This window comes from Balaenoptera borealis (assembly GCF_965194805.1).
Source record: "Balaenoptera borealis genome assembly, chromosome: 7".
Taxonomy (NCBI): domain Eukaryota; kingdom Metazoa; phylum Chordata; class Mammalia; order Artiodactyla; family Balaenopteridae; genus Balaenoptera; species Balaenoptera borealis.
In genome coordinates, this window is record NC_138864.1 from 100450629 (window position 1) to 100466907 (window position 16279).

The 16279-nt window shown below is 39.3% G+C and overlaps 1 protein-coding gene across 10 annotated transcripts in view; it reads left to right on the top strand.

Moving 5' to 3' along the window:
• Positions 1-16279, top strand: part of CPED1 (cadherin like and PC-esterase domain containing 1) — a 303529-nt gene that overhangs the window by 24988 nt on the left and 262262 nt on the right. For all 10 annotated transcript variants that reach the window (XM_082400010.1, XM_082400009.1, XM_082400002.1 and 7 more), the window contains one exon: positions 6553-6736. In XM_082400010.1, the coding sequence (XP_082256136.1) occupies positions 6553-6736 (184 nt within the window). The remainder of the gene's footprint in view (positions 1-6552; positions 6737-16279) is intronic.

The following is a 16279-nucleotide window of genomic DNA, read 5'->3' on the forward strand; positions in this document are numbered from 1 at the left end:
AGTTGGATGGTCTGGGAAGTGTGAGGACTGAACTGGCTTTGCCAACCAGGATCTGTCCAACTGAGCCCTTTTCTTCAGCAGCTCTCAGCCACCCCAGCCCAGGAGCAGGTCAGGCGGGTTGCGGAGATCTTCCTCGGCTCTCTCAGATCAGAGTTTTCACAGCATCCTCTTTCTCCCGGTTTACCTGGCATGTCGTCATGTATTATAACTAGATGTTTATGTCTGCTTTCCTTGATGTGCTGTCAGCTCTGTGAGGGCAGAGACTTGCCTGTCTTATTTAATGCTGTGTCTCCAGCTCGTCCATGCTTGAGTTTTTGCCATATGACTGTGATGCACGTACAATGGAGCAAGGGAATTTAATGTACTGGGTAGAGAGTGTTGGATCCTGGAATCTGAGATGCGGAGAAGGAAGGTGAAAGGAGGCTAGTAGAAAGTTCGCATTAAGGGGAAAGACCAGTGGTTGAAGAACTGATATATTAGGAATAAATGAGAAGATCTGGAAATAAATGAATGTGATCGGAGAATGGAGTATCTCATTTTATAATTTCAGAGATGGGACTGTCTGGGGGAACACAAAGATCAAGCAAGATTTGGCCATTGGAGTGGGTGGTTGAAGTGAAGTGGAGGAGAGAGTCATTAGGGATGAAGAGGTCGTGGATATCTTATGGCTTGAGATGCGGATGTCGAAGCCTCCACTGAGACTTTCTAGTGGGTTTTTTTACCTGACGGCGAGTAAAATAATGAAAGGGCATGCATATATTTACAAGTAATGAACTCATAGTTTGCATTTAGCGTTTATTCATTTGCTCATTCATCCTCCCATTCACTCTTATTTAGAAACTGGCAGTAGGCTGTGTGTACAACAATGACCAAAGCAGACAAGTCTAGGCCCTCATGAAACATACAGACTTGTAGGAAGGGCAGACAGTAAACAAGCAATCTGTAACTACAAATTGTGAAGAGTGTCAAAGGGAAAATTAGATTGAGGAATAGGTGAAGATGAGTTTTGGCAATAGCTATTTAAATGGGTGCCATTTCATCAAAGCTATATTGTGGATACTCTTTAATATTGAAACTTTATTGCTTTTGTTTAGAACTTACATAGAGCCACAGATGGGTAAATTTGCCTTACATTGGGTGTTGGGTGTTGGGATAGCCCCAAAGTACAGTTTGGGGGTACATTCAGAGGGCGCTCAGTTGTCATGGAGTAGTTCTGAGAAATGTGTGATCGTTCCATGACGGGCTCAAGGTTCAGCTGAGTCAGCTGTGAGATGGAGGGCGAGGGTCACTAAATGTTCATTTAAGTAGGGAACATTCTCCGAGGCTCTGTTTGCATATCCAGGGAACCTGCAGTTCCTAAACTGTCCTACAATTATAAATAGTGTTTAAGTAGAAAATGTATAGGATATGCATCCTGGAAAACCCCATCCATTTTATTCCTTGAATTCTCTAAAATAAGTGTACATCTTGCCAATGGAAAAAAATTCTCTATTCTCGTAGTGGAAAAATTAAACGTAATTCACTATGATAGACTCTATAATATTTCTAAAATGCCAAAAATCTAGACAGCATGGCAACTTGACTTTTAGTTGTATATGACACACATACGAGGTCTACTATGTGATTTGTATTTGAGCATCAAAAAGCGTCATAAATACGTAGCTACTTTAATAAATCCAGAAAAAATCTTTCTGTCGTATGGAAAAAAAACAAGTTTTATTTCTCATCTCTACTATATTTTCAAGAGCTGTATTTCTTGCTTTTGTGGTAAGTCTTGGTAAAGACTTGTTAATAGTAACTGAGAAATATACTGCCTTTATAATATAGCTCTTTATTGAATTTTTTTTTTACTGTAAATTCATTACTTTGCTCAAGTACTTAACTCTATTTTGTCATTCTTGCCACTATTCTACTGAAACAAATTGTTTTATTTTTATTTTTATTTTTTTTTAACATCTTTATTGGAGTATAATTGCTCTACAATGTTGTGTTAGTTTCTGCTTTATAACAAAGTGAATCAGCCATACATATACATATATCCACATATCTCCTCCCTCTTGCGTCTCCCTCCCACCCTCCCTATCCCACCCCTCTAGGTGGTCACAAAGCACCGAGCTCATCTCCCTGTGCTATGTGGCTGCTTCCCACTAGCTATCGATTTTACATTTGAAACAAATTTCTTAATACAAATTTTCACCACTTTCTATCCCAATCTTCCATGGTAGTATTTATAAAAAAGGCTTTTACATATTGAAAAAAAAGATGTTTGTATTCATTCATTCAAAGAATATTTATTTTGTGCCCGTTATGTGCCAAGGACTATTCTTAGGCTGGGGAAACAAAAGTGAACAAAACAGACAAAAATATATGCTTTCATTTACCTTCTTTTATGGTGTGGGGAAACAGACAATAAACATAATAAAGAAATCATATTTTTGCCTTAAAAGATGATAAGCCTGACAGAGAAAAATATGTATCAGGGTATATAGAAGCATATAGTTTACTGTAGAAAGGCTTTTTATGACAGAGACCAAACTATATTAATTGAAAAACTTACAGAATTTCTAATATAAAAGCAGAGTTACAATGGGATATAGATTTTTATTCAATTTTACTTGTGTATATTTGACATCGTTTATTGGTGGGATGCTGTGTTGGACACTTTCATATAGAAAACTGATTTAATTTCACCATAAAATCTCATGAAGTAGGATTCGCTACTTCAACTATACATATGAGAAAACTCTGATGTGGGGAGATTACATCACTCTCCCCAGTGGATGAAGCACGCGAGTGGCAGAGCCAGAATCCAAATCTAGATTTTTGATTCCTTACATGGCTGCATCTAACCCTCCAACTAGGTTATTACAACACTCTATCCTAAGGCGGCATAGAGGCTTCAGGTTTTGAAGTCCTTCCAATAAAAATAATGTGTTCGGTTATAAAGCAACTTTCGTGTAGTCCAGCGAAGTGATTTCTGAGGGGCTATTCTGCAGATCTCTCAGGAAGAAGGGAGAGAGGGAAGTGACTCGAGGTCCAGTGTCAACATCCAGTAACACGCATTCTTTTCTAAATTCTCTGCAGCAGACCCGCAAGTCTCAAGTTCAGTTGTTGTAGTGATAGCCAGGTTAAATGTATTCTTCCACTAAAAACATACCCTCAGGGGCTTCCCTGGTGGCGCAGTGGTTGCGAATCTGCCTGCCAATGCAGGGGACACGGGTTCGAGCCCTGGTCTGGGAAGATCCCACATGCCGCGGAGCAACTAGGCCCGTGAGCCACAACTACTGAGCCTGTGCTCCGCAGCAAGAGAGGCCGCGACAGTGAGAGGCCCGCGCACCGCGATGAAGAGTGGTTCCCCCCTCGCCACAACTAGAGAAAGCCCTCGCACAGAAACGAAGACCCAACACAGCCATAAATTAATTAATTAATTAAAAAATATATATATATACCCTCAGACTTGTAGGAGTCATCAGGAGCTCTCATTTCCAAAAGTGCGGCTGTGGGCATTTGATAATCCCGCATTTGCTGGTGCGGTTGACATAATTGTATTTCACATACGCAGTGCGTGCCCCTGTTGTTGGACCAGCTAAAACCGTTCTCGCCCCTTGGTATTGGGCCATTCTGCTGATACAGGGTGTTATAAATATTACAGCAGGGGCAGTTTGTATTACAGGATAATACAACATAATTTGACAGACAAACTCATTTCCTATTTATTCTCTGTAGTCTGAGACGTGAGTTAAAATTTCAGTGTGTTATAAAGGTTATGATAAAATATGGCCAATAATTAACACTTTATTTAAAATATGCTCTCTATAAGATATGCCGGCAAGAACTTTGCTGCTCTTACTTAAACTGATCATGGTTTGGTGGGTGGGGGTGGGAAAGAGGGATTATATCTTTCAAAATAATAAGAACTTAAAGTTTGGAAATACACTCTCCTCATGTGAAATCACTGCTGTACCCGAGCCAGCTGTAATCGAGAGGGGCATCCTGTGATTGTGAAAGAAAATAATGTGAGAAGGGAATTTTGGACATTGTATTTTGCTTGAGTGACAGTGATGTATTTGGAAGTATCTGTCTTCGCCTTTCACCTAGACGCATGTTTGTTTATTTTGGCCTCCTATGGGCTACTGTTTCCCTCTAACTCCTGAGTCCAGTAGTTGGTTTCAAATACTCCTTCTTAATTGTTTATCACTACGAACAATTACAACATTTGCTGGGGAGTTATGTCCCAGTTTGCAGTTAAATTCTTAAGTTTAAATAGTTTCGTTATCAATAAAACGCAATATCCTTTAACAAGGGAAAATATCTGATCATGTTTTCCCAAAGTACCATGCACAGAAGGTGTGATAGCTGGTGTTCTCTTTCTTTCCTTTGTATTCATCACACATGTATTAAGAGCCTATGTTAGCATGTGTCAGGCAAAGCTCAGATACAGAAACAGTGTTCCTGACTCTTTGCTCTTTTTGACATATGATTATTTTAAAAACACATATATAGGACTTCCTTTATGCCAGGCACAGTTCTAAGCACTTTACAAATATTAAGTCTTTAATCCTCACAGCAGACTTAGGAAGAAGGTACTGTCCAAGATCACATGATTAGTGCTGGTGGAACCAGGGGATTTGAAGCCGGCAGCCTGTCTGCAGAGTTTGTGTCCTTCTGCACTACAGCATGCTTTGTCTATTAATTTTCAGATAGCCATCATTTGTATGCAATGAAAATAGGATATGGTTCCTGCCCTCAAAGCGTTTACAAGCTAAAGCTGTTTCTTCTTTCCATATGTATATTCAAAGATCAGATCTTGATAGAGCATTGCGGTCCATTAATTTACTAGATATCTTCATTTATTAAGTATGTACGATGTGTACTAGAGACACAGGGACAATGCAGGCTGCCTGTTAGGGAACTCACATCAGGGAGAGACACAATTTCATAAGTGCTGATGGAAGGATGTATTTCAATGAAAATTTTCCAAAGAGGTACTGTTTGATTTGGAGTTTGCTAAACAGAAGAATGGAGAGAGAGGAAGGAATTGTGGGTTGAAGGCACAGTGGAGTCTGTATGAAGGAGCCGGATGGGATCAGGAATGGAAATGACTAAGAGTACAACGTGACCAGAGAAGGAAGATGGGTCTAAGTTCAAATGGCCTACATTCCTTGATAAAGATGTGGAATTGATTCGGTCAGTAATGGGAAATAATGAAGAAATTTAAGGAGTGAAAAGACAGGGTACAAAATGTGTCTTAGATCCATGAAATGGACAATTTGATTCAGAGCTGCCACTAAAAGTAATGTGGTTTCCCAATTTCATTTTTTACCTCTTCCCCCTCATCTGCCTTCTCCAACCCCTTTGTTTCCTCTTCTTTGGCATCTCCCCCTTTTTTTTTTTTCTCTAACCCCCATCCACTTTCATCACTCCTTCCCGTAGTAAAAAATGTCTACTTAATCAAGGTTTAGTCACAAATTTTCAGGAAAACACATAGTATCTGCCATTAAATCGTATAATGAATTTCAATGTCAGTATTCTTTCTACTTGCCAATTCAAAACTTCCCTCTTTTTTTTTTTTTTTATAAATTTATTTATTTATTTTTGGCTGCGTTGGGTCTTTGTTGCTGCACGCGGGCTTTCTCTAGTTGCGGCAAGTGAGGGCCACTCTTCGTTGTGGTGCGCATGCTTCTCACTGCGGTGGCTTCTCTTGTTGTGGAGCACGGGCTCTAGGCGCGCGGGCTTAGGAGTTGTGGCTTGTGGGCTTAGTTGCTCCGCGGCATGTGGGATCTTCCCAGACCAGGGCTCGAACCTGTGTCCCCTGCATTGGCAGGCAGATTCTTAATCACTGTGCCACCAGGGAAGTCCCCAAACTTCCCTCTTGTTAACGGTATTTCAAACATCAGCGTGAGAAAGAATATGTCTTTGGAGGAGCAATAAACCACTGAAGGAAGAACCTAAAATTATGATACTTAAGTGATACCCGCCCCTTCTCACATGAAGTTCCATCCTGCCTCACGGAGATGCATTCAAATTTTGCTGCGTCCTGATAGAGAGAAGCAGCAGCGTTGTGCATCTCCAGAGAGCTCTGGGATTGCTTCTCAGCTGTACTCCCCTGTCCTTCCGGTGCAAAATCCATCCTCCCTGAGTCTATTTCCTCTAATGTGTTTACCTAAAATTTTGAACTGTTAAAAGATAAGGCAGTTGGAACTGCTACAGAAAAGCACAATGCAGATGAAAAGCGTTGCTATTAGTTTCTATTTTTCAGCCAGAGTTGAGCTCGGTATTTCCATGCCACGGTATTCCTCCAGGAACTCTATATTTTAATGGCCTGCAATTTTCATCCTTCTGGAATAATGAGAAAAATACAGTTCACCTTCAGTTCTCGCAGATGAGGTTGCCTTTGTCCTGGTCAGCCTTTCAGAGGATCTGTCATTCATTTCCAGAGGAAAACTTAAAAGACAACTTTCTGAACGGCCCCTGATTTGCATTAATGATCTCCTTCAAGGGAAACGTGCTCCTTTTTCTCCTTGAATTTTTATGCCTTCTTTCTTTCTGTAGATCGAAGAGTCAGTTGAGACCCACTTCGGCAGCCATGGCAGAAAGGCCGTTCTCTACAGGCCTCCTTCCTCCAGCAAAAGGGAGCTTCAGCTCCACCAGCGCATTCTCACTCAGCATCACTACGCGGTTGTCATCACTGAAGAAAGGCTCGGTGCCGACCCTGGGCTGGGGCTACTAGAAAAAGGTCAGAGTCCGGAGTAATTACCGAAGTTGCTTGCCTTCTAATATTAAATATTTCCTGAAATGTGCTACTATCTTCCTCTAAAAAAATTCACAAGAACCAAGTTTTACCCATGATCAGCTTTCTTGCATCATAGAAAACTTGGCTCCTTTTCTGCTTCCTCCCCATTTTCTTTTAGCTACATTTCTTTATTCCTGAAATTATTTTGTTTATATTTTTGTAGCATTTTGGAGCTGCATAGTTCATCTTTAAATGCTACGTAAAACATGTTTATGTTTATGAGCCCAAATACATGTTCTGCCCAGCACCAAACTGCTCCATATTTTAAGAAAATTGCCACTCCATCTGACTGCAAGTAGAATGTGCTGGAAATTGTTTCGAGAAGCCAGCTTAAGTGTGATTCACAGGTTGGTTCTAAATGCAAAAGAAGTATAGATATTTATCTCACACGCCATTACTAGTCAAGTACTTTTTATTTCTGTCATTTGAAGTGAAAAATAAGAGACAAGTTTTTAAACAAGTTATTTGAAAAAAAAGTTGAGTAGGTGATGAGGGTCAAAAAGGGCAATAACAGTAGCAGCTGACATTTCTTGAGTAACTAACCATGTGACATGTTGTATTCTGTATTCGTGGCCTCATTTAATCCTCACTGAAGGCCCCTGAGTGCCCTAAGATGAAGAAATATTCATTCCTTGGGCTTCCTTGGTGGCGCAGTGGTTGAGAATCTGCCTGCCAATGCAGGGGACACGGGTTCGAGCCCTGGTCTGGGAAGATCCCACGTGCCGCAGAGCAACTAGGCCCGTGAGCCACAATTACTGAGCCTGTGCGTCTGGAGCCTGTGCTCCGCAACAAGAGAGGCCGAGATAGTGAGAGGCCCGCGCACCACGATGAAGAGTGGCCCCCGCTTGCCACAACTAGAGAAAGCCCTCGCACAGAAACGAAGACCCAACACAGCCAAAAATAAATAAATAAATAAATAAAAATTAAATAATGTATTAAAAAAAAGGCAAGGCACTTATTAAAAAAAAAAAAAAAGAAATATTCATTCCTTCCCCAATTCCAGAAGAGGAAACTGAGGCTTGGAGAGGTGCAGTGACTCACCGTGTATCTTAAACCTGGAGTGCTGGAAGGGCAGGATTTGAACCCCTGTGTTCCAACTCTCACTTCTGTGCTCGTCCTCTTCACCTCCGTGTTGCCCACTTCCTCTTTGGCCCCTTATCCTGCACTAATCTATCATTATTAGAGCTACCAGGATGTATAGCAGTCATTCTCCATGAGCCAATCAGATTTTTCTCTTTACGACAACAGAGTGTATCTGTTTTTCTTTTTATCAAAAGGGAGGGGAGGAAATGCAATTTGAATCCACTGCTGATCTCCCTGATGGTTTCCTTCGGGAGAAAAAGTCAGATCCCGGTGCCACAATAATTTTCATTTGTCATTTCACTTTCAGCCATCTTGACATCCTTGTAGCACTTGCTCTTCTGTTAGGTCCCCCCTTGCTCTTTAAAGTGCTGGTTTATGCTGGTCAGTGAAAGAGGCTGGGGGACATTTAGCCATGATTACCCTTCACTACCTTTTACCATGTTGGCGGTAAAGTTATAAGCTGCTTAGCTAACAAAACTCCCAGGGAAGAAAGCCCCAAGAGATCCACTTTGATGAAAAGAAAGTTCTTAAAAATGTGCAGAGGTCATTAGCACAGGTCTTCAGGAATGCCATTTGCTGGTCCCTAGAGCTTTTGGAAACAAATAAGAAAAACAAAAGGGAAGCTGAATGCTCTGGAATATCAAAGCAGCTGGAAACCAAGTTTACAAACCTCACTGGGGTTGGTTCTATTAAGAAGGACCAATCTAAAGTTCTGGAACATCCATAAATGATATTGTCAGAAAACCATTGATCAGAATAGCTGCTGTTGGTATTAAGTAAAGACGTAAAACATTTAGTCTTCCTCTCATCCCGTAAATTACTTTAGTCCATCGCTGAACCAGGTGCTTGACTGTATAACCACCGCCTTTGTTCCACATGAGCTGTGCTCCTGGAATCCTGCAAAGCATCCGCCCTGATAACACAACACTATTGTCTGAAATTCCCACGTTCTTCTGTCTCCTTGGTGCTGCTACTGACTGTGTATAGGCACAGCTTGGATTATCTGTGCATTTCAACTTCAATTCCAATTTTCAGTTTTCTCCAGTTGCAAAACAAGGAATATGGCTCTTCTCTCCCTTGATGTCCTCGAGTCAGTTTTACAAGAAAAAGGAGGATGACTTTGCAGCTTCCAAATACCAAGAAAGTGCGAAGAGAGCCTGAAGGCAATAGAATCTGGCAGCAAAGGGAGCTGCTGGGCCCGTAGCACAAGATAACTAGATGGTGTCACCAGAATTTGTCAGTGTAAATACTGATTTGGCTCCCTTTCCCCACATTTCCTCAGCTTTGAAAATATCCATGCCTCTTTCTGGGTATTCTTTTACTTTGTATAGTAAGGTATTTTTCCTGGATCAGCCTCAAGAAAAGGTAGCAATTTCACAAGTATGGGAAATTGATTTTTGGTTCTTCATTGGATTTTGTAGTTTTCACTGTGAGAGCATGTGCATTGAATACCTGAGATAAAAAAAGTTCTATGACTATCATCTAACATGTCCCTGATTATCTAACCTACAGAAAAAAAAGCCACTTTTTTATTGCAGCTTATTTTCCGTAGCCACACATTTAATCTACAAGCTATGTTTGAATTGAAGCACTTACTATCAAAAATATTTTCTAGAGATTTGATTCTCGTAAAAATTTTTTTTCTTTAGTTCCACATATCCACCCCATGCTTATTTTACTATGCGTACAGCAGCAGAAAGTGGGATGCTATATTGGCATATTTAAACTTCATCTCCCCATGTTGAACAGCTTGGGGAAAGTGGAAGCAATTCAGAATGATCTGGAGACCTACCCCCACCTGTCTTTCTTTTCACCATTGCTGTTTGCTAACCTGAAATTTGAAAATATTACATTAAAAACAAAATAGGCACTCCCACTAAGTACAAAAGTACTCAGGTGCAGATTTGACACATTTATAAAGTACATTTTTAGTCCTAGGAAAATAAATATAAAATGCATTTTCCCTATTCTACTCATTTATTCCACCTGCTTTCCAATCCTCTTTTGACTTGACCCCCACCATTTCTGCTGATCTCTTTTTTGTGCCATCCTTTGAAGCACAGGTGGCCTTTTTCCAGCATGGGGCCACTTTTTTTTTTTAACCATTTAAGGCCAGAAATGGACAAAAATTAGAAAAAATTAAAGGGTGCTAGTCTAGGCAGGCAACGTCCTACGATTAAGTATAATCTGTTCTTGCAGAGTTACGTTTGGGCTTCATATTGTGTTTAATTTTCCCACTAATTTAGTAAACATTTATTGAAAGGAAAAGTAACCAGTCTTGGGTTGTAAATTCGAGTATGGACATTATGTTTTTCCCCGGTTAATTCCATTCTATGATATAACAGAAATTGGTGGCTCTAACCGGAACGACTATGAGGCTGTGTATACTTGACCTTAAGCAAGTTAAGTTCTCTGAGTTCTAGTTCTCTTATCTGTTAAAGGCAGTAATGAATTTTTACTTCACAAAAGTATGTGGTGAGAATGTAATCACTTTGTCCACACGCATCAGAGTTCTGGGAAGAAACAAAGTAAAGCCCCACCGATATTTTTCTCATTCAGTAGGCTGGGAGTGGGACCCAGAAATTTATATGTTAAAAACAGACACAGGTAATTCTGACATGTAACCTAGTTTGGGGAGCATTGTCCTAAGGGATATACTATTGGTTCAAAGAATAGCAATGTTTAAAGTTAATTTTGGGAATAAAACGATACAAAAGTCTGCCTGCTACAATGCCATTGAACTACTTAAGATTTATTGGTATAGTTATTTATCAGCATTTCGACTTTAAGCTGATTTTGAGAACAGTAAGAGGACAATTGTCTTTACAGATTTATGCCTACAAAACTTAGCAGAATGTAAAACATATACATTTATGGTCCTTCAATACCCTGCTTTGGAAAAATATATCTTATGTCCCTGCATTTGTAAGAACATAATTCTCTAAAGGAAAAGATTGGAAGGACCAACCAATTATTCCCTTTCCTAGTATCTAGATAGTATTTAGTAAATCAGTGCTTTAGTACGTGGAATAGTATAGTGGCCTAAAAGAGTAGGTGTTTTCCAAAAAGGTTCTTAACCTATTCCCATGGCAACATCCAAGAAGGGTGTGACTCAGGAGACTCTGATTCAATGGACTTTATCATTAGATCAGAATTATTTATGTATACTTGAAGAGTAGAGCATATTTAGCAATTTTCTGTCCATTCCTGAGTGCATCCTGCACTTTTAAATTAAGTGTATTATATAGTCAACGTGAAAAACAAATGCCAACTGCTATCAGAGCTACAGAATTGGAGTTACTCTTATGGTTTCAAATTGCTCTTGTTTTTGTAACTTGGGGGTTTTACATGGAATGGTTTTTGAAGAAATACAGAAAGTGAAAGACCATAGAAATTTTCTTGCCAGGGGTTGGCAAACCATGGCCCACTGGCCAAATCTGACCCAACGCCTGTTTCTGTAAACGAAGCTTGATTGGAACACAGCCACGCATTTGTTTTTGTACTGTCTTTGGCCTTTTTTGTTCTACAACAGCAGAGTTGAGTAGTTGCAACAGAGACTGTATGGCTCTTAAGGCCTAAAATATTTATTATTGGGCCCTTTACAGAAAACGTTTGCTGACCCATGGATCTAGACTAATTCTATGTCATCTGATTTCAGACCAAGCTGATGGTTAAACTCTAGGACTGAGGTAGGTTAGGTTTTTAACTTACATCAAACCTCATTCAAAAAGGATTTGATGGTTTATAGTCAAACATATAATAATATGATTACTAAAATGGAAATATAAAATTAGGGCTCAAACTGGATATTCCTCTTAGCTACCATAATTTCGGCTTAATTTTGGTTTGAGCTGCCAAGTACCCAGAGCAACAAGGGAAAGAATAGAGGTTTCGCTCTCAGGAAGGAGGGAATTCTATAGTTCCTTCCGCTGATCTCCGACGTGCCCAAGTAGTACATTTAAAACAACTTTTTCAAAGGGATTATTAAGTTGATGACATTATGTAACGGGTCAAGGGTCAGAGCAACATTTGTATTGCAGGCGAAGTGGTTGTCATGTCTTGGTTCATATAGCAACCTTCCAATGCGAGCTGAGAGTGTAACATGACAGCATGGCATAGTGAAAGCCTTTCTAGGAAGGGCTAGGGTTAATACTGTGATAAATAGTATTTATCGATATTTGTATTGATATTACATTTGATATATTGTGTTTGGAGATCGTATTTTAAATAATATTGCTACAGCTTTCCCCCCACTAAGAAGGACACTGTCATTTACCCAACTGTGTTCTTGGGATGCACTATTAAAAGATATAGTCAACAGAGCGAGAGATACAGATCACTACTTAATGTTGTGGAAAATATATTAAAGAAGAAAAAGCCTATTTCCTTCCCTGTTTATAATTTCATAGTTTCTCTCCTCCCATAGTTTTATTTACATTCACCTGCACTCTTAAAAATGTCCAACACATCCATGTATCATTTGAAATCTAGTCTAATTTTGAAGGTTTATTTATAATGGCTACTTGTCAGAAGCTGTTTCTGCAGTTTATATGGAAAAGAAACATCTCTTATAGACCAATCTTAACTTTTGTAATGGAAAATGTATTTCAAATTTTTCTTTAGTTTATATGTATTCAAAAAGAAGCCATAAGGAAGTTGAGATTTAAATTAAGTAAGAAGAGCTTAACCGCAATAATTGCTTTCTTGGGGAGCTAGTAGACTGTGGTAATTAAAGGGAATAAGCTGTGGAGTTAAGACTGAACCTGGGTTGGACTCCCTGGTGTTACCTTTAATGGTTACACTACCCTGGGCAATTTAGCCTCTCAAAGCCCTAGTTTTCTCTTCCGTAGTGGATTGTTTTGAGATAGTTCTGAGAATGGCATGTGGTAGGCACTCTAAATATGGGAGGTAATATTGCTACTGCTGTCAGGAACTAGATACAGAAAGGAGATTGTGAATATTCCTTTGTGGAGAGGTACGTTTAAAGTGGGTTCTATCAGTAGCAGAAGGGTGATGCTACTGGATATTTTGCATTAAATGAACTTGATAGGTCTCCCTATCAGGTCCTATCCTTTCCAAGTCTCCCTCCCAATTTAACATGTTTTCATTGACAGATCTGGGTTGTAAACCCTCCTGAAATTCCAACATACAGTCTCTTGGATCATTCCATTAGGAAAAAACAACTTCACTTCTAAAAAATCTGTAAACTCGTTGAGGTCAGCAGCCCTGTCTGCTCAGCTCATCACATAAAATGAAGCCCTCCACATAGGGGCACGCAATAAATATTTATTGAATACATGAATAAACGAGGATAAAATAGTACACCAACAGCTGAGCCCCTTAAATAGTGAACTACCTCAGACTTTCACTTAAAATTTAATTCATCAACCTTTCATTTTTATGTAACTTTATAGGAACACTGGTATTCTTTTCATGCTCAAATCTCTTATAACAAAAATAATGCAACCACAAATTCAGTAGTAGATAGAGCTAATACTTTATACATAAAACAGTTCTATACTGTTGAGGTTTTTAATGCTTGTGTCCATTTGTTCCCCTCTGGCTTTCAAGACTCCTCTGCCACGTTTAGCGGTGTTCCTCAGCTTATTGGTTTTGTAGGGAGGGCGGATGAGTTTAGTTCTGAACGTACTCAGACTCGGGTGCCTTGAGGTTTTCATATGGATGTATTTAGCAGAGACTGGAGGTCAGGGCAGGAGATGTAGATTTGTAGGTTATCTGCTTAGAGGTGATGATTGATTCATTGAAGGTTTAATATTCTGTAAAACAATAGAACGCACAGTGTTACCTAAAGATTCTCTCCAGTAAAGGACACGGAAAAGTAAGCATATAGCTTTTTCAGCTCGTGAATGTAGACAACATTAAAGGTCAAAAACCCCATCATGTCATTTAGGTCCTGTTTGTGTCCTCTGCCTTTCGCCTTCTGGTTCTTTTCTTAACATAGTGTAAAATATTCACTTTCATGCTCTTACAGCCCCTTGCTTTGGAAAAACATATCATATGACCCAGGATTTTTATAACATGTACTTCTCTAAAGAAAAAGAAAGAGGCACCATCAAATTTTTCTCTTTCATAGCATCGAGGTACTATTTAGTAAATCATTGTCTTAGTTCGTAGAACGAATAGTGGCCTAAGAGAAAATAAATGTTTTCCCAAAGTTTTAAACTTGCTCCCAGGGTAGAGTCTAAGTAATATGTAGTTCAAGAGACTCTGATGCAGACCATATTTTATCGTTGGGTCGGAATTACTTATGTATACTTGAAGAGGGCATATTTCTACAGTTGCAGCAGAAACCAGAACTGTAGCAGGAACGGGAAAATAGATTGTTCCTATTGAAAAGACCGTTTCAGGGAGGCCCTGCAAGTAGTTGGGCCAGTATTTTTGTATTCCCGCTGTTTAACGGGTCGCTTGAGTACAAGATTTATTTGTGGTAACACTAGAAAGCACAGGACCCGCTGAAGGATGAATGTTGTATCAATCAGACTCATCCAGCAGTGGGACAGCCCATTTCAAAGAGTAGGAAGTTTTGTTGGAATGGGAGCAAAGCAGGGACACTGCTGAGTGTCTGCTTTATCAGCCAGGAGAATGAGTAAAACCATCGACGCCCCTTTCAAATCTGCGGCTCTGGGACGCGCGCTAACATTTATACAACACAGAATGAGAGAAAGCAAGACAAGATTTTAAACCTCTGTCATTTTAGGATTCCTTTCCTTGAGTCTTTGCTTTTAGTCTCCTGTTCTCTGGGCAGAAGAGAGGAAGGGGAAGCAAAGAAGGAGTGGAGAAACGTGTATCTGGAGGCAAAATTGGAGACGGTTCCTCCTGGCTAGCAGTGCACGTTCGTAACAGATGCTTCTTCTCGTCAGTTAAAATTTCAGAGCCTAATGAACACCTCATTCCTCTTCCCCTCCAGCCCCACACCAGCACTCCTGCTGCCTTCCTGAGTTTAATATGCACTACGACTGTTTAGCAGGAACACAAAAGAGTAAAGGCCACATTTAAAAGGCACAGTGTGTTTTGCCTTGTCGGTATTTCTCCTCGAACACACTGGACATACGTTTTCTATTAGGCAAGTAATAGGTTTTGGACGGTATCAGAAGTGCTTCTGTGCCTTCAGTTAATCAAGCTAGAAAAGAAAAGAAATTGAATCAGAGAAACATATAGGGCTGCACCGTTCTATTTTTTTTTGTGTTATGACACATGGTAATTGTGTCTTTGCATTTATTGTTATTTTCCTCATTGCTCATAGAATTACTGATGTATTTACAACCAAACAGAATTTGTTCTTTAATTGACACAGGAGAGCTCAAGGAATGTTTATTTAACCTTAACTCGGTTGAGTTGTTTATACTACAGGGACCTGAGTTCAATTTACTTTAGTTTTTGAAAAAAAAACTTTCTTATTTACAAAAGTTGAGTTGTGAGTGACCTCTCCAGTCTGATGTTTCCTTTACCCTCCACTGTGCAAAAGGGAACAAAAAGCCACTGTCTCATTTTTACTCCAAAGAAACTAAACTACTTCCTTAAGTGGGTTACTTCTTTCAATTGAAAATGGTAACCAGATGTTTACTGAAATCCCTAGCATTTCTCCTTCAAGCCTAGCTTCTTTCTAATTGTTTGATCTTTTTAAGTTTCATAGAAACCAGATTGGGTATTTGAGTTTTCCATAGCTGGGAAATGTTTAATGCAGCTTTGCAGATACTTTCTTTGTACTGTTTCTTTAAATGCACTGCCTTCTGCTTTTATTTTTTAAAAAAGATGCAGCATGGAAAATTTTATAAGTTTTTATTTTTTTTATAAGCAATTTATTACAGGTCATTGTTCTTTTCATATTTCTTTAGAATTGAGGAGACTGGGGGTTTTTTTGTTTGTTTTGTTTTGTTTGGAACTTGGACTTTTTTGCTTGGTTTTGCCACAGACTAAACTGTGCTCTAAATGACAGATTTAATTTGTAAAAACAAATATTCGTATTATATTTAGATGGAGAAAGACTCCAGGAAGGAAAACAAACTCCTTCATATGGGACCTTTCAAGTGACAGAGTATGTGGATTAATTTAAGGGTGTTTGGAGACTCCAGATACAGTGCGTTTACTATGCTAGTGTATTATCAGATTTCGCTGCTTGAAATATTTTAGACCTTGCCCTCAATTTGGTAGGAGTTTAGGAGCATCTAACCATATTTTCAAGACCGCCTCTTAATTTTTGTATCACTTTTACTTTCTACTTTCAATGTTACAAATATTGTTGAAACGTCCCGAATCACTTCCTTTTTAGACTTGACTTTTCTCAGTTAATTAATATTTCGCTCTGGATATCTTATATGGTTTCTATCTTATTTTTAGCTAAAGTGGCTTCCTCTTAACAGCGTCTCTTTGTGGAAGTACAAA